The sequence below is a fragment of the Copadichromis virginalis genome, linkage group LG11, assembly GCF_057382275.1.
Source record: "Copadichromis virginalis isolate Kocher_CV1m ecotype Utaka linkage group LG11, C_Virginalis_male_GT1.1, whole genome shotgun sequence".
Classification (NCBI taxonomy): domain Eukaryota; kingdom Metazoa; phylum Chordata; class Actinopteri; order Cichliformes; family Cichlidae; genus Copadichromis; species Copadichromis virginalis.
The window spans coordinates 12,522,333-12,540,476 of record NC_140628.1 but is presented as its reverse complement, the minus strand read 5'-3'; the positions used below and the strand labels follow the sequence as shown (position 1 = coordinate 12,540,476).

The window sequence follows — 18,144 nt, the reverse complement described above, 5'->3', positions numbered from 1 at the left end:
TGTCTTTTCTTGCTGCTGCTCACAGTGTTTCATTTCTTTTGAGGGTTTTCGCTAATGCTAGCTGCTCCAGGAGACAGGTATTGTTATAAGCTAGTTTGAATCTCAGGTGAAACCAAGTTAGAGATTTGATTTTGAGAGACTGAATCATTGCAGTTTGTTGCATAATGGTATTCTGTGTTCATGCTGATTCGGCCAAGCCAACCCTTTTGCGTATTTATTTTGGTTTTTTAGACATTTTTTAAGACAAATTAAAATACATTTTTTCTAATTATATATTAAAATTGTTCTTGTTATGGCAGCTTATGCAAATCATATATTGGTGATAATGCCTCAGACCCACTGCAAATTAATTTACTGAATAGTTTTATTTTGGAGGTTGAAGGAGCTGTATGGTTTTCTCTTTTTTCTACCACCGTCTTTCTTCTATCACCTTATTACTTTGGGTATTGAGATTGCAATGAATTGCTGCCAACTGTATTGCTGTTAAAGGTGAGTTCCCTGAACATAAAACCAAGAAAGTCTATGAACAGCTTTAACCACAACCACTCTACCTTATATAAAGGGTGGCTGTAGCTCAGGAGGTAGAGAGGTCATCTACTGATTGGAAGGTTGGTGGTTTGATCCCTGTTTCCTTCAGTCTGCATGCCAAATATCCTTGGGCAAGATACTAACTATGCATCCATTGGAGTATGAAGGTGTGAATAGTGGATAGAAAGAATAAAAGAAAGTGTGAAATGGTGAATGTGGCATGTCGTATAAAGTGCTTTGAGTTCTCTGGGAGAGTAGGAAAGCGCTATATAAGAATCAGTCCATTTACCAATACAGCTGTAGGTTAGATGCAAAATTAAGGCTTTTCAATGTAATTAATAAAATTATTATTTAAATTTATTTATGTTTTTTAAAATTTTTTATTGCACTTTATTTTAGAAATCTTTAAGCTTTAAGCTCTCACTCCTGTCTTATCCGTGGGCCAGAAAAGATTAGGTGCTTATGTTATACAGCTATAATGTATCTGAATCAAGAGGATGATAACGATGCTGAAACTGCATGCATCTGGGAATAAGTGTTGCAATATTGTATTTGCTTTTTATCCCCTCACACTTACATGGATATATGATGGGTGAGAGAGGAGGAGGAAGACATGAAGCTTGATCGAGGAGGGAGGGAGGAGAGTGACGGTGATGGGGGGGTGTTGTTGATTGTTTCTCATATTTCAAGAGTGGTCCCGCAGACAGATCTCCATACAAACCCACAGGGTGCTCGGGGCTCTGTGTGTCTGTCAGTGGAGCCAAGGAGGGTGGGAGGGCTTTCTATAACTCATAGATTGCCAGTTCCTCATCTTTTTCTCTCTTAATTATCATCTTTTCCCCCCCTTCTGTTTGTGCTTAACATCTCTTGCTTTGAGTCTAACTTATCAAGGAAGGTCTGCGTAAATATGATCAGCATCAGTTTACAGCACACTAGAGGACATCAGCACTGGAATTGAATCCAAACTGACATCGGAGTTCAGCTATTATTTCTAAAAGGTAAGAATATCATTTTGTAGTTTAAAATGTTTTGTGCTTTGTAACTCTGTATTTCCCTGTATTAATAGCATTATATATCCATTATATCCTGTGTTGTTAGTAAAAAAGAAAAATTAATTAATTGCAATTTAATTACAATAATTTGATGTGATCCTTTTGAAAAGATTTAGAGAAAAACAAAAACAAAAAAACACATACACTTTCACATAAAAAGTATTTTTGTGACATAATTTTAAACCAAAATTAAATCTGGAGTACAACATGTTGGTAGATAGTGTGCATCATCAACATACTAGGCCATTCTGCAAGTAAAATGGTTATCAGCACTTGTGAAATAAAACGAGCATGCTGTGATGACCTTGTAGACATGCTCCCCCATCCCTTCTTGTTACCCTCAGTCTGAATCAAATGACTCTGTTGTGTTTTCTCTTTCTCTCTCTTATGCCACATTTAATTTTTTTAAAAATATGTATATCTTTGCTACAGTTTCAGTGTTTAAAAGCATCTCATATTGTTCTTAATCCTTAATTTTCATCCCAGTGATCCTTTTGATGATTTTTATACTTGAATCAAAAACCTTATTCTTCACAAACGGAATAAAAAAAAACAAACTCATTTTTTTCTGTCTCATTTTGTGCTCAAGACTTGTCAGCTTTACCTACCGAGATTTCAACTATTACCATTTTGCACCGTGATGTCCTCAGTTGTAGCCCCAGAAAAACCCACCTCCAACACGATGGGTCCAAAAGAGGTCGGTACAGATCTAAGACACACAAGGCTGTTACTGTGCAAAGGTCTCAATTTATGAAATGACTGCATTTGCTCTCTCATCTGTGTGACTCATTATATTGTACTAAACTATAAAGTGCTAAAGATCAGCATTATACAAATATGATGCTTTTTTTAAAGAATGACAAAAATGGTAAAAATAGTACAAATAATAGTATTTTACAGTACATTTTTAATACATCACCATGAATAACATTTCTTAAGGTGAATGTGTTTGTAATATTCCATTCTGCATTATGCATGATTGATTTTAAACTTGGTGACCCTTCAGGTGGAGCTGATACTTGTAAAGGAACAGAATGGGGTTCAGTTCACATCGACCACCTTAGTGACTCCAACTCCGACTCAGACTAACCCCAGTGGGGAGGAAGAGAGGGAGACCTGGGGAAAGAAAATTGACTTCCTCCTGTCCGTGATTGGATTTGCTGTGGACCTGGCAAATGTCTGGAGGTTCCCTTATCTCTGCTACAAAAATGGAGGAGGTGAGACTGATGAAGAGACTGATGTGAGGAAACTGTTTTTCTTTCTTTCTTTCTTTCTTTCTTTCTTTCTTTCTTTCTTTCTTTCTTTCTTTCTTTCTTTCTTTCTTTTTTTTGCCCCAGTCCAGGGGATTAGTCTGCCACATTGAGAGGGGTAGGAGGGCATAAACATGGTGACTGTGCTGAGCAAAGGCAAATAAGAAAAATAATGAAACAGAGAGAGAAGAAGGCAGAGAAAAGGAGGAATTAGTTACAGGCTAGAGTACTTTATGCATGCATGTACTACATGCACATGTTTGTGTGTGCTTCAGATCTGTGTGTATGATGGCCGTTGTTTTCGTCTTATTTCAATCCTTTACAGAGATCAAAATAGGGGAAAAACCACCACAGCTGTTCTGAATAGATTAGCTCTAACAATCAGTGTCACTAATTATGGCTGTTTAACATAGAGCTCTCATTATGTTTAAGAGCTGTAAATGATGCTGCAGCTATGGTCAAGGCTAACACACAGCCTTTCACGTCGCTAAGTCTAATATGTATGTAAGGAAATATGACAAAAGTTCTGTCAGAGGCATAAACTTTATCTTCAAAGACAAACTACACTTTTATATATGAGCCCCCTCTTTTGAAAATTGTGTTTTCATTTTATTAGAATAGTCAATTATTGGAGTAAAGAGGGCTGTCTATCGTACAGTGGCAGTTTGACATAGAAAGAAAAATGTAAAAATACTAAATACTACATTTTCATAATCTGCGTTGACACTGCATATGATCCTGTAAACTGGCACTAAACTGATGCTGTTCTTTGAATTTACATGTGTGAACATGTCTGCAAGACATAAGTAAATAAATGTATTTATTTTTAAAATTGTGTGTGTGTGTGTGTGTGTGTGTGTGTGTGTGTGTGTGTGTGTGTGTGTAGGTGCATTTCTGGTGCCGTACCTGTTTTTCATGGTGATAGCAGGCATGCCACTCTTCTACATGGAGCTGGCTCTGGGTCAGTATAACAGAGAGGGGGCAGCAGGAGTCTGGAAGATATGTCCCATATTTAAAGGTAGGAAAGTAAAATGTATGAAGGTAAAATCAAATGTGACAGACCCTTGCTCACATATGCAAACACTCGAGGATATACGCACACCCTCTTAGGAATATAATAAATGTATCATGGGACGAGTTACATTTTTCTGTATGTCCATCTGCCTACATGGCTGTCTGTCTGCTAACATTCTCCCTTTAATCCCTACGTGTCTTTCTGTCTGCTTGCCTGCCCACATGCCTGCCTGTCCACATGCCAGTCTCTTTTGTCTGCTTGTCTCTGAGCTGAGCAGCGACAGGCATTGTTTATCCCTCCCGGAACATCAGGTTCTGCTGGCACTCACATGGAAAGCAAATGAAAATTGGGCTTTTAGACTTTTATTCTGATTGTCCGCATCCTTTTGTGTCACCCAGTGGCAGGTAACACTGGCTGATGCTTGTTCTGGGTACTTTTCAACACACCGTTAAGCAAAGCGCAGTTCAGGAGAAATGCCATCCAAACATACACTAATGGAGAAACAAACATGAAGTCCGACTCACGTTTCTAAGCAAAGTCATGAGTTGAAAATATAATGATACACTTTACTTGGCTCTGTTTTTTACGCTTTTTAAACAAGCTTTAATTTGTGTGCATTCATCCGTCGCTTTCTCTGAATTCCCTTTGATTTTTTAGAAGAAGTTATCTCTGATAACAGCAGACCATCTGTTGCTCCACAGTGAGAAGCCATAAGGCTGTCTTGTGTGGCATCGTGCCCTTGTTGGTCTGAAGGTGGCCCGCAGTGTGTACGTGTTGCTTCGTGTTTTTCGTCTATGTGTGTTCCTTGGAGCATGTGCCGTCTGTCAGGGACCACACAGAGTACGTTGACGTTCTAATCACACGCTTCACTCTCTCTCTGTCTCTCAGCAGGGGGATAACAGTAATTATTCAAATACACGTACACATGCCCGTATTGACAGTAATTATTCTGATCAAAAAGCTGGTTTCCTCCCAGGATCAATCCATTTGAAGAAAAAAGGACTTGGAAAGGGTTGGTGAAGGGAGATTGAGAGATAGCACGGCCGCATGTGGCGCTAATAAGAGACATGGCTCCCTGGACAAATATCACATCCACATTACAAAGAAATCAATAAGGCACAGTTGCAGTTATGCTTCCTAGCAAAGGTTAACATTTAAATACAGCCTTAGAAGAGTGGACATTGTTTCTGATTTGCAGAAAGGGTAGATGGATTGATAATTAAGGCATAAAGAGGCAGCGTTTGAAGGTTGTTTCTTTTTTTGTGAGACTGCAGGCATGTAGCACTGGCTACTCTGGCTACTGTATACTCACAGTGTGCTTTATGGTGTGCACTAACAATATGTTATGTCTGGTCACGAGAAAGACAGTAATATTATTAGTATTAGTAGTAATATTCTTCAGTATTGTATCCTTAGTGTCTATGATACATAACTTATGTTTCCCTCAACAGGTGTAGGCTTTACAGTGATCCTCATCTCCCTCTATGTTGGTTTCTACTATAACGTCATCATCTCATGGGCAATGTTCTACCTCTTCTCCTCTTTCACCGGCGAGCTACCGTGGGTTCATTGCAACAACACGTGGAACAGTCCAAACTGCTCCGACTGGGCTGACAACGGCTCAGTCAGTGACATTTACAAAGCCACCCCGGCTCAGGAGTATTTTGAGTAAGTTGGCCTGATCTTCAGCTTTAGCACACTATTTGTAAGGAGTAAAAAAGGTTGCTTAGATAGTCCTGCACATGTCTACTGCATGAGGTATGATGTGTTTGGTTGGAGTGCAGTAATGGAATGCCTTTGCAGCCTAAATAGCTGAGATATATTATAACAGAGAATCAGAAATGCACAGTTTGGCTGCATTTAGCCAATATTGCCTTCCTTTATGAAGCTGACCAGGTGTCTCCTATTTCAGCAAGTGAAAGGGGTTGTTCTGCTGTGACAGATGCAGTATTTCATCCACGTTAGATAAAATGGCAGTGGGCTATTTATGCACAACCACCTGCAGACAATTTGACTATATCAGCTGAAAATTGGCTGATCTTATTTAGTCTCATCTGTTAGGCTGCCTCTAAATTTATGGATCAAGGCAAAAACAATGTCCACTGAATTTAGTCTTTAACGTGACACATGCTTGGTAACTATCTAGAATAAAGTAGACTTTGAACGTTGTCACCTTTAGGCAGTTTTCCCATCTTAGCTGCCATTTGTGATAATGTAATTCATTATAATGCATTATTTTCAGCACTTGCAACAGATGTAGCGACACTTGGTGCAGCATCTGGTCAGACAGCCTGAGGTCTCAAATCTCCCTTTAGGTGAAGCTCAAGTATCATCTTTCAGAAACAGGGACTGGATGTAAAGCCAATCTTATGAAGGGTATCTGGAGCCTAGTTTATACTTCAGTTTCTGATATGAATAATAATATTATAATGAACTTTAGTCATTTTTATCTTGATTGCAGCAGTTATTATGATTACATCTGGAATCAGTGAACCCTGAATATCCTACTCAGTACATACAGTACTGTATGTACTTTAGATGTGTGTGTTTTAGTAATGGTATTTTACGTCCTGTAGTTTATATGGAACATATTTAAACATATATTTAATTGGTGTTGATACATTTTCATGACAGAAATAATAAAATAGGTTATTTTTTTTCTTTTTAAATGTCTGGAGAGAAGTCAACAGAGGTGTTGCTTTACCTTCTGTTGCATATGTTCTTTTTATTCTTTTTTTTAAGACGCTAAGCTCTCGTCAGAAAAAAAGGGAACCCTTTGGATTTAGTGCAGTAACTATGGTAACTAAAAAACTCAGAAATTAGCTACAATGTTAAGCCCAGTGCAGACGATGGATTGGTGTCAACAATGTGTGACATGAAATTCTGGTGACAGCTTTTTAGGCCAGTATTCTTGAGCTCATCCTGTCTCTTCACACCTCTGTTAAGCGAAGTCTTTCTAAATTTGAATGTGCTCATACATACAAGACAGTCAGTGTACACTAAATGGTGATTTAGGAGTCACCATGCCTCTTGCTTGAATGTTCTCCTTTCTCAGAAGGGCAGTACTCCATATCCAGGACAGTAACGGCATTGATAACCTGGGTCGTCCACGTTGGCAGCTGACTTCCTGTCTAGCTGTGGTTATTGTTCTGCTCTACTTCAGTCTCTGGAAGGGAGTCAAGACTTCTGGCAAGGTAACATATAAGATAGCAGACATTAATTACTGTTATATTTGCAAAACTAAAAATCTAAGTGAGTCATGGTGCACAGTGACTTTAACAGCATAGCAGTCAAATGCAGCACCATCTTTAAATGCATGATTGTTCTGCATGCATGTATCTTTTTCTTGTGTGTATCATGTGAGTGTGTGTGTGTGTGTACCTTGTGTGACTCTTTCAGGTTGTGTGGATCACAGCCACAATGCCCTATGTGGTCTTAACTGTGCTGCTGCTCCGCGGAGTCACCCTGCCTGGAGCCATTGATGGCATTAAGGCCTACCTCTCCGTGGACTTCCTAAGACTCTGTGACGCCAAGGTGAGCGCCAAAAGAAGAAAGAGGAGACACAAGTGAAGTGAGAGTGACAGTGTTCCACAAGAAGAAGATATAGTATGAGGGGAAATACTGTGGCTTTATTTACATTTTCACTTGTATTTCCTGTATTTAATTTTTACACTTGCATGTAAAGAGACTCCAATACTAAAAAATGAAAAATGCACAACTACAACAATTTTTTTAAAATATCATACTACTGTGCTTAACAGGAGTTCTCATGGCAGGGAATTGTAACTTGTACCTGTTGCTTGACATCCAATGCAAAGCCAGTGTATAGGTCAAAACCAACACATACTGCAACAACTAACGCTGATAAATTTAGCATTTAAAGTCCTAGATCTTGATGAATGATATTCTTATCAACCCAAAATGTGATATAACATAATCCAAGAAAGTATTTTATAGCTGTAGATTTGTTGGCATAGTTATGGATTTTCTGAGATAAATAACCAAAACAGAAAAAAACAAAACAACAACTCAGAAAAAAGGGTAGAAAATACAGGCTGTATATAAAAGATGGAAGTGGCCATCAATAAAAGAAAGTCTAAATCTGTGTTTTATCTTAGTTTATTTTATTTTAGTCTAGTTTAGTTTAATTATGGTTCCACAAAGAGTGATTTAGACAACAGACCTGCTCACACACAAAAAATGTTGACACATAAAATTCTGAGCTCAAGTCCACAGATTAAGAGAACCCGAAACAGCGATAACAGAAAAAAAGCATAATGAAGTTTTATTTGCTTAACAAACAAGAAGCATAACAAGAGCATTGGGCTCTACTATTGCTATCCTCTATGTCTACTGTTAAATTAACCCTTTAATTTTATTGTGCCAAAAGCCTGAATGTGGAATTATTTTAGTGCAAGTAAACACAGCATTGCTACCTTCCCTGGAGGCAATAAAGAAATTTGAGAAAACTACTTGTGTCACTCATTTCAAATATTTTTCTTATCCATGAAACCTCCTATCACAATATAAATATCTAATTTAACTTAACACTAGGTGTTGAGGGTCCCAATAAATCCACATGCGTGACTAAAGGATTCATTTATGATAGCGAAAGCAAGGACAGAGATTGAGAGATGCACGGGAGCAATTGGAGAATTAGATTAGATAGATGCATGGAGCAGTAATTTGCAAAATTACCCCCCGTATTCACAAGCGTCTTTCATCTGCTGCTGTTGAATGAGTTTCCTGCAATTATCTCTAATAATGGCTTTTTTCCTCTCCTGTGCCTTTTGTTTGCCGCTTCACACAAGTGCGCTTGTTCTTTCTCTCCCCAGGTCTGGATTGAGGCAGCAACGCAGATCTGTTTCTCGCTGGGAGTGGGGTTTGGTGTGCTAATTGCCTTTTCCAGCTACAACAAATTCAGCAACAACTGTTACAGGTACGGATACACGGGGAGAGGCAGGTGGGAATTCACGGAGGCACACGGAGGTGGGGAAGCTGATTCTGCAAGCACACATGCAACATAAGCAGGTGAATTACAATAACCTTTGAAGCTCCTTGAAACCCTCTATGTCTTTGACACCAAGCTGCGCAGCAGACTACTTTAGATGTTACACCAATCAAAACTGTTGCACTCTTTGAAAATCATCTGCGACCCACAGGTGGCTTTTATCTCCCCCGTTTTGCCCTTTAAAAAAATGCTTCTGATAACTAACACTTCGAGGATTCCATAAAAGCATAAACTCGCTTTTAACGTACCATTTAACCTTAAAAAGGTTATTGCTGTTTTGTTCTTTTTTTTTTTTAATGAAAAGAACAACTCACTAGTTTGTCACATGATGCAAGATACTGAAAATCTGACAGAGCAATCTATCTAGATCTAGATCAGTCAAAGGTTTCCTAAGCTGATGTCAAGCCTGTACATAATTTTTTTTTAAGTGCATCCCTGATTCACAGCTGGTCTGGTCAGTTATGTGGATATTGACTGTTTGCTGGCTGATGATATATTGACAAAGTGTTTTACATTCTTATTATGGACTATCGTGTTTCTGCCTTCTTTTATTGATCCAGGGACGCCATCATTACCAGCTCCATCAACTCTTTAACAAGTTTCTTCTCTGGCTTTGTGGTTTTCTCCTTCCTTGGGTACATGTCCCAAAAGCACAACGTGGCTCTAGACAAAGTTGCAAGAGACGGTATGATTGTTTATTGTTGATTATGCAAAGCTTTTTAAACTGTTTAATTTTGAGTTTAAAATGTCATAAAACTGACGGGAAGGCTATAAGGCTGTTGATTTTGGCTAATCTACAACATCCATTTTTGTTCTACCTCCTCTTTTACTTTTATTTTATATTTGCTAGAAGGGGAAATAGTTTGAGCACTACATTTTGTTTTGCGCTGCTGTTCACCTTTGCTCTTTTTTTCATGGTTTTTGTGCTCTTTTAGGCGCTGGATTAGTGTTTGTCATTTACCCCGAAGCCATTGCAACACTACCCGGGTCATCAATTTGGGCAGTTATCTTCTTCATCATGCTGTTGACTCTGGGCATTGACAGTGCAGTGAGTATCCACACAGACACTCACAGTTACATCCCTTTGGTCAGCCAAATAGCATACCTTTTCTGTGCCAAATTACTGTTTTTCATTACTCTCAAATATATAGTCTAGGAGCAGTAACTATCCAAGCATCGACGGGCCTCTTCAGTGACTTAACAGCTCAGGACTGACTTTTTCTTTCTTTCTAACTGCTGTGTTTTTTGTTGTAGATGGGTGGCATGGAATCAGTGATCACGGGACTAATTGATGAATTCAAATTCCTCCACAAGCACAGAGAGCTGTTCACCCTCTTTATTGTTGTTTCCACTTTTCTCATCTCCCTCTTCTGTGTTACAAATGTAAGTCTCTTATTGAGGAGTCTGTGTTTAATGGCATGCACATCACGTTAGTGTGCTAGTTAGAATTTATCCTTGCGCTGTGGTTAAACTCTAGTGTTTGCATACGTACAGACATAATATCTGCAAAACTGTCTAAAAACAAGGTAACAGTAGAAAACTTACAGGCATTATTTTCTTTCTCTCCTCTTCCTCTCCAGGGAGGGATGTATGTGTTTACTCTGCTGGACCACTTTGCAGCAGGAACATCGATTCTGTTTGGAGTGCTTATTGAAGCCATCGGTATAGCGTGGTTCTATGGTGAGAAAGATGGACTAAAGAAAAGAGGCAGGGGGATGATTTTTTTTCATGGCCAACAAAGCTGATGCTTTATTAAGGGTTTGATGAGAAATCTTTTCGCATAAGTCATCTGTGCCTCAATGCAACATATTTCTATTAGATGTAAGAATATTGCTGCCAGACAATCCATTCCTACTGGCCACTTCACTCTCTGACCAAATCTCTACCCAAGTCACAAGCATATACAGTACCTGTGGTGCTTGCAAGATGAAGACGAATTCTAATCATTGCCCGTGTGAATCTTTGTGCTCAATCAGCAGTGATGAAGAACTATGTAAAGAAAATTGTATCTTGGGAACCGGCAGGAATCAGCTGCCTCATATCTAGATCGCAGTCTCTTGTGTGCAAGTCAAACTCTCTCCATGTGGCCAGATTCTTATGATACTCCATTTAACATAATTTTTGTCAATAACAAATTAAATTATTTGTGAATGACATCAGACAGAGGAAGAAAATAAAAAAAAATTATTATATTTACAGGGTAAGAGGCACTGTATAGAAAGACACCTCTAGTTTTGGTAGGAGCTCATGAAGTAAAAATATTAGACCCCTGTGTGCTCTTTAGTGACCTCTTGTGGTTCTGTAGATAATTGCAGTAATGATAGCCATCTGGGTCCCCCCCCCCCCAGAGGGAAGGGGTAAGTCTATGTGTGTTTGATTTTTTTTCATGGATTTTCACCGACAGCAATAACAGCTTAAAAGAAAAACAAGCAAATTAAAAAATAATAATAATAATTGAGTGGAAATTCTAGACCCTATTCGGAAACACCAGCAGACAGAAAAACAATTTAAAGGTCAGAGACTGAGTTTCTTGTCTAATGTCTAATAAGTATGACTATGAAGAGGTGCATAAAGGACTAAATACTAAGCAGGCCCCAGGCAATGAGGTCAACATATTGCCCCACTTTGGTGGGTCCTGACCTTGGCAAGTCAGATAAATCAAGCCTAAGGCTTTAGGGGGCCTTTTTCTGGCTCTTTTCCCCCCAATACTCTTGACTGCTGACAGAAATGCTTGACCCCGGCCACTGTGGTCTTTTGATCTGCACTCCACTGCATAAGTACATCTAGCAGTGCGGAATACCTGGCAGTCGTTCCGGATCTATTCCTCTGCGGTGAGAGATGCCTTCAGGACAGGAAGGCAAAAAGGCAAAATACAGCCAAGGAATAAGAGAAGCAAAATCATGACAAAGGTGAAAAATGGTGCAGCAGCTCATAATGGTTAGCTTTGCAGAATGACGTTGGTTAATGCAAATAGTTTAATGGTATGCTGTATTTTTGCTATTTTTACTGATACCTGATAACCTCTGGTATTACAGTTTTTTTTGTATTAGACTTAACTTTCAATTTAAATGTATACACATGGAGCATGAACACACACCCTGCGTTGATAATGCTCATACCAAAATTTCTCTTGGAATTGTGCAGAGAGAAAGACAGAGAGATTGTTCTTCTTATGCTCCAAGCTAATATACAGTACTGTAACTCTGCTTTTCTTTAACCATGTCATGGTAATATTGAGTATTTCTGTGTGTTTTAGGAGTGGACCGTTTCAGCGATGACATTGAGGAGATGATTGGCCACCGACCAGGCAGGTACTGGAGGCTATGCTGGAAGTTTGTCAGTCCCTGCTTCCTCCTGGTGAGTTATACAAACCCCAGCAAGTGAAAGTTAAAAAATGTGAAATCAAAAGATGCATAAAACTTAGACTGTAGTTTGATCTGATTCTCCTCTCATCAGTGTTTTTTTTATCATGATAACCAAACAAAGTTTGACTTTTAAACAGAGAATTTAGTTTTCCACAGACAACATGTGACCTCAATACCAGAAATAAAAAAGCATGTTTAATTTTGCATCTAAAAAAATCAACAGACCTGCTGAATGAATAAAGTAGCTTTTCAACCCCCATACATTAACCCTATCATTATCTCACTGCTTAGCTTTTGATTCACATTCACACTGAGTATAAATCAGATTGTTCATATCCTCTGCTTATGTCTTGCAGTACACTCACACAACTATATGTCAGCAGCAAAACACTGTTACTACAGCATCTTCTTCCAAATACGTACACAAAGGAAACAACTTTACTGGATATTATTATTCCCTAGTCTCTCATCTTTCCTGGGGTGGCTAAGGCATGTGATTCACTCATCATGAGAATGAATGATTGAGTTCATTTCTTACTATGCTTTCCATTTTAACATCAGCCACAAGTGTTGTCTTGCAATAATCTTACCTCCTTTTAATCAGTGGTTTTTCAGGTCATGTGTGTTCATAAATCTCTTTCCCATAGTTCATGGTTGTGGTGAGCTTTGCCACATTTAACCCCCCAAACTATGGCTCCTACATGTTTCCTGCATGGGCTAACATGCTTGGGTGGTGTCTGGCCATGTCATCAATGACCATGGTGCCTCTCTATGCCATCTACAAACTGTGCACACTGCCTGGAAAGTTTTGCGACGTAAGTCTATAAGCTCCAAAATCTTTTCAGATGATTCTTATCCATACTAATCTTCCATCTTTAGCTGCCTTTGTCATGATGGAGCTCTTTCTTGATTAATTAAGTGGAGTGTATGACAAGAGTTAATTACTCTTTTCCCTTGAACAGAGATTGGCTTATGCCATCACCCCAGAGACAGAGCATCATCTGGTAGACAACGGGGAGGTCCGGCAGTTCACTGTAAGAGTTAATTCAATCATACTTTATGGTAATTTGTACGGGAGCACAGTACTGTAATTTATTTCTTTGACGCATTGCACTTTTCCCCCCCCCCACAGTTGCATCACTGGTTGGTGGTCTGAGGGCTACAGAGAGAGTGGGAAAGAAAGAAAGAGAGAGAGTGCGAGAGAGAAAAAGAGAGAGGATGACTGCATGGACACTGAGTGAATGCATGCACAGTAAATGTCCAAGGAACAAAGAAGAGGAGAGCAGTTTATTTAAAAACAATGATAATGGTGGTGGGAAGTTTAAAAGTGCCAAGAAAAAAAACCACACACACACACACACAATGAAATCGTAGTGTTCTTTAATTTTGTGTGAAGCTGTGCATTGGACATCTCCACCATTTAATTACTGCTAGTGAATGGGATTCAGTTAAACAGTTCATGTGGTGTTCAGCCTGTTCTTTTCCATAAATGCAAAGGTCCCTGAATGCAGCTTGCGAAGTAGCAGTGTGAGAAATGTTCTTGGATATTTTTGCATTAGCCATTCCCAATAACGACCAATGAAAGCTCCAAGAAAATGAATGCTGTATGTTTAGATGCCCATGGACATTTGTCAACATGACAACTGTGGAAGATGTTGAGGTGCTACACACAAACAATGTCACGTTTTATTTATGTTGGTTTGTTTCATTTTCAGTTAGCTGATAAAGTTCAAACAGCATGTGGCCTTTATTTTCATTACCTTTATGTTTTTATTGTTGTTATTGTTCTGGGTGAAAAATCTTCAAATATTCAGCGCTCAGAAATAATTGAAATGCTGAGCGCTCAAAGTTTTACTGAATCCCAGTCCATATTATATTAATGTCGCTATATATCTGTTTGCTGTTTCTGTTAAAAGACTGTTATGAAGTTAGGATTCCTGCAGAGCATATTTCACCAGGTTTTTACTTTATTTCCAATTCCAATATTGCATTAAACTAAAATGACATGAGAGTAAAAAGGAGCTTTTACTCTGAGCTCATTCACTTCGCATCACAACGTAATTCTTTAGGTTAAAAATCACAAAATACGCTGAAGATAAAACTGTCATTTATTACAGCTGCCCTGGAGTCACATGAGCTCAATGCCAATTCTAAAGTTTAAAAGAACGTACCGATAGACAAAAAAAAAAAAAAGCATTAGCCACGCTGCTGATTTAATCGACCAAAGAGCACAGTGAGTTAAAAAAAAAATTCAGATATCTCGTCATCTAATGAGAATATTTTGCCAAGGGATGTACTTTCTTTTAAACTGTACACAGCTCATCTTAGAAGATCATTAACTCTTTACACATTGTAACAAATCGTGTCCCCACCCCTTCCTCAAAAGTTTCAGGTTGTGATTTGGCGACAATGACTGTCACATTTCCTCCAGAAAGCATAAAGCTTTAATTTCACAGTTTACACAGTCTTAACCAGTATTTCAAGACTGTTTGAAAGCTGCTTTTTATTGAACTGCAAATAAATAGTGTGTAATGTAACAAACTGGTATATCTGTGTAAGTAAATGTAATGTAGAGAGCCTTGTATTGTACTGTATGATATTAAATAACTGCAAACACACAAACGCACATATATTCATATAAGATTTACATACATTTTCTTCCTCTTGCAAACTCTTTCTGTTTAATCAGAAAACAAGTAATCCTTCCCAAACAGGTCAATAATGACTTGTTATCACTCCTTATGGTACATGTAACACTATGTCCCAAATTGTATGCCTGTGCTGCTGTACTGTGCCTTGTGGTGTTTACAACTGTATAATTTTGTTTTGTACTGTCAAATAAAGTATAATTAATTCAATTTAAATATACCTCATTGTTTTCTCTTTTAACCAACAGCAACAACAATAACGATAATACTTTCTTTTCCTTTCTTTATGGCACTGTGATGGCTTTATAGAAGTTAGCACCTAAATAATTTTTTTAAGTAACTGCTGATCAGTGAAGCTATTACTTTAATATTAAATAAAAATGATGTAATCTGGTATGATCATTAGGAGCACAAATGTCAGGGTTCCACTCGAACAATTTTGTGTACAAAAACCAGAAGGTTTATTGATCCCTCATAATGTTGTCTTCGGTATTCCAAAAGAGACATTTAGCCATCTACCCTCCAGGCATGTCTGTATTCAAGTGATTTATTCTAACTAAACAGATAACCACTAAACTGAAAAACATAAACACAGCCCGCATGTTGTGAAAAGCACCGATAATTGAGCTCTTTCAAGATTGGTCAGCGTGACCCAGACTCTGTGGTGTTCATTACTGTAACAAGTGCGTTAGACAAATGGTTTCAGAGGCAGTCCACAGAAACATAATATTCCTTATCCACCAAGACAAACATTTGGGTACAATTGATGATTAAAAAGCACGATCTCTCAAAAGAAATCAAAAGTTTAACTTCCTGGTTATTAAATGACACTGTAAGGGTTGATTTGTCATTCAGAATGAAAAGATGATTAATTCACTGCAATTTCATTGTTTATTAGACTTTACTTAGTTACTTACAGTTTGCTAATTGATGTGTACTAATGATGGGAAGCACTAATGTAACATTCTACATTCTGCATTTGTTAAAGATTCCCAAATGTTGTTGTTTTAAAATAAATGTTTCATTAGTGTTCAGTGCATCTGTCCTCATTTCTAAGGCATCATATATCATAGTTTTATCAAAGCTTAGCATGTTTTAAAATTATTCAATTCATTTAAATGAGGAAATAGATCACGAGAGTACATGACATTTTACAATGTGTCATTATTTATTTAAAAAATCTAAGTCAAAATGCAAAAACAGCATGTGAAAGCTAAGCACCTCAGTTTTTCATGCAATAATTTTGCATTTTAGCTTAGTTTTTGTTAAATAAATGATGCCGTTGTTATGTATTGTTATTATGCAATTTTAGACCCTGCTAAAGGACAGATGATCTTTTTATGATTCCAGATATGTAAAATCTTAGAATCGACAATGGGTACACTTTATTCTTACCCTGAGTGTATATATAAATATGTATGGGACACTGAGCATAATGAAGAAGTTCTGGGAATCAGAATATGTATCTTTAAATATTTAAATTTGGCTAGTTTGCCTTCAAGGTTATTTTCTCAGGCATGTAGAGAAGTCCTGTTCATTAAGCAATTTCACCACAGACCTGAAACTTGCACCAAACAGCTTTTGCTCATGAAGAAACTAGATCATCATCCATTGCTGTCCATAAGAAAGTAGTGATCAATAGCACTATCACTGGTATTAATTAACTTCTACACATTATAGCTGGATAAACTGAAAACTACTACTACTAATAATGATAATAATAAAATATAAAATACTAGCAGGTACTATATATTCATGACATTGCCATCTATCCATGGGAACACAAGGCGGTAAATGACAACTAGCAGGTATGACAGCAAAATTGAGGTAAGAACTGGTCCTCAAATCCACAGTGGTAATTTGAAGATGGGAAACAGGTGTAGTAACTGAACCCAGGTGGCAAATGATTCAGCCACACCTCCAGCCAGAGCAGATATTTAGGTTCTTGAGAGCCCTAGTGCACCATCTGTATGGGCAGGGCAATATGGACCTGTAGAGCAAAAGGAGGTCTGCACAGACCCTCATGCTAACCATCTCATAAAAGGAGGACGTTTACATTGTTCTTGATTCTTCCTCAGTTTCAAGAGTATTTAAGACATGCTGAAGTGCTGTCAGTGGCTGAGTAGTAGACAGAAGTGGCAAAAGTACAGATGTTCTTTATTTGAGTAGAACTAAGTAAAGAATATCTGTACTTTTGATACCAGTGTCAAAAAACACTACAATAAAAGCTGAAGTGCTGATTCAAGTAATTGGTAATTTGGGTAATTTGGTAATTTATTCCAACATGTGAACAATATACAAGTACATTTAGAAAAGAAAATAAGAAAGAAAAAAATACTATACAAATTACATAAAAAAAAGTTCTGATTAATTTACATGTTGAAAGGGAGTGGGAAGAAGTAAACACTTATTTAATCCCACCCCTTTGCCATAAATGATCAGTTAATATTTAGTCAGCTTCCTTACTGATATAATTTGTAATAAAAATAGTGAACAGATTTCTGATATACTATATACTATAATATCACATCATGAGTTTTTTTGTCTGTTTGTTTGTTTGTTTTTTAAATAGCAACATTCACTTAATTTAAATATTTTCCTTTTCTTTATAGTTCGAGAAGATCATATTTTTATAACTCTTTTTGAACAGTTTTATGTTTGGACATTGCTTTAATTCCATATTCAGACTGTTCCATAGTTTCACTCCATGAACAGAAACACAAAAACCTTTTCTTGTAGTACGTACCTTCATTGTTTTGAAGTTACAAAAACCCCTTAAATTACAACTTCCTTCTTTCAAAAAAAACATACTCTGAATATTACCTGGCAGGTCTTTATTTTTTGCTTTGAATAGAATTTGTGCTGTTTGGAATTTCACTAGATCATCAATTTTCAATATTTCAGACTGCAAAAATAGTGAGTTTGTATGTTCCCTATAACCTGCATTGTGGATGATTCGAATTGCTTTTTATTTGAAGAGTAAAAAGTGAATGTAATGTGGTTTTATAGTTATTGCCCCAGACCTCTGCACAATAGCTTAAGTATGGTGAAACCAGTGAACAGTAGAGAATATGAAGTGATGTTCTGTCGAATACCTGTTTTGCCTTGTTTAGTACTGGAATGCTTCGTGATACTTTGGAATGAATGTATCTTACGTGAGCTCTCCAGTTAAGTTTTTCATCTATTATTACCCCCAGAAATTTATTTTCACTGACTCTTTCAATATCAACACCATTTATTTGAATCTTTGCATTTGTATTTAAACTACTATTTCC

General features: G+C 37.6%; 1 protein-coding gene across 2 annotated transcripts; it reads left to right on the top strand.

The window, feature by feature from the left end:
* Positions 1 to 1,244: 1,244 nt before the first annotated feature.
* Positions 1,245 to 15,085, top strand: slc6a3 (solute carrier family 6 member 3). 2 transcript variants are annotated; one of them, XM_085473188.1, is made up of 16 exons: positions 1,245 to 1,526; positions 2,170 to 2,277; positions 2,587 to 2,797; positions 3,717 to 3,848; positions 5,297 to 5,513; positions 6,901 to 7,039; positions 7,245 to 7,379; positions 8,681 to 8,784; positions 9,417 to 9,541; positions 9,792 to 9,904; positions 10,111 to 10,239; positions 10,437 to 10,536; positions 12,113 to 12,213; positions 12,869 to 13,036; positions 13,184 to 13,255; positions 13,354 to 15,085. In XM_085473188.1, the coding sequence occupies exons 2-16, from the start codon at positions 2,221 to 2,223 to the stop codon at positions 13,375 to 13,377; spliced, it is 1,827 nt and encodes a 608-aa protein (XP_085329314.1). In that variant the 5' UTR covers positions 1,245 to 1,526; positions 2,170 to 2,220; the 3' UTR covers positions 13,378 to 15,085. The 2 variants fall into 2 exon arrangements, with proteins under 2 accessions (XP_085329314.1, XP_085329315.1); XM_085473189.1 differs by lacking the exon at positions 12,869 to 13,036.
* Positions 15,086 to 18,144: the final 3,059 nt, after the last annotated feature.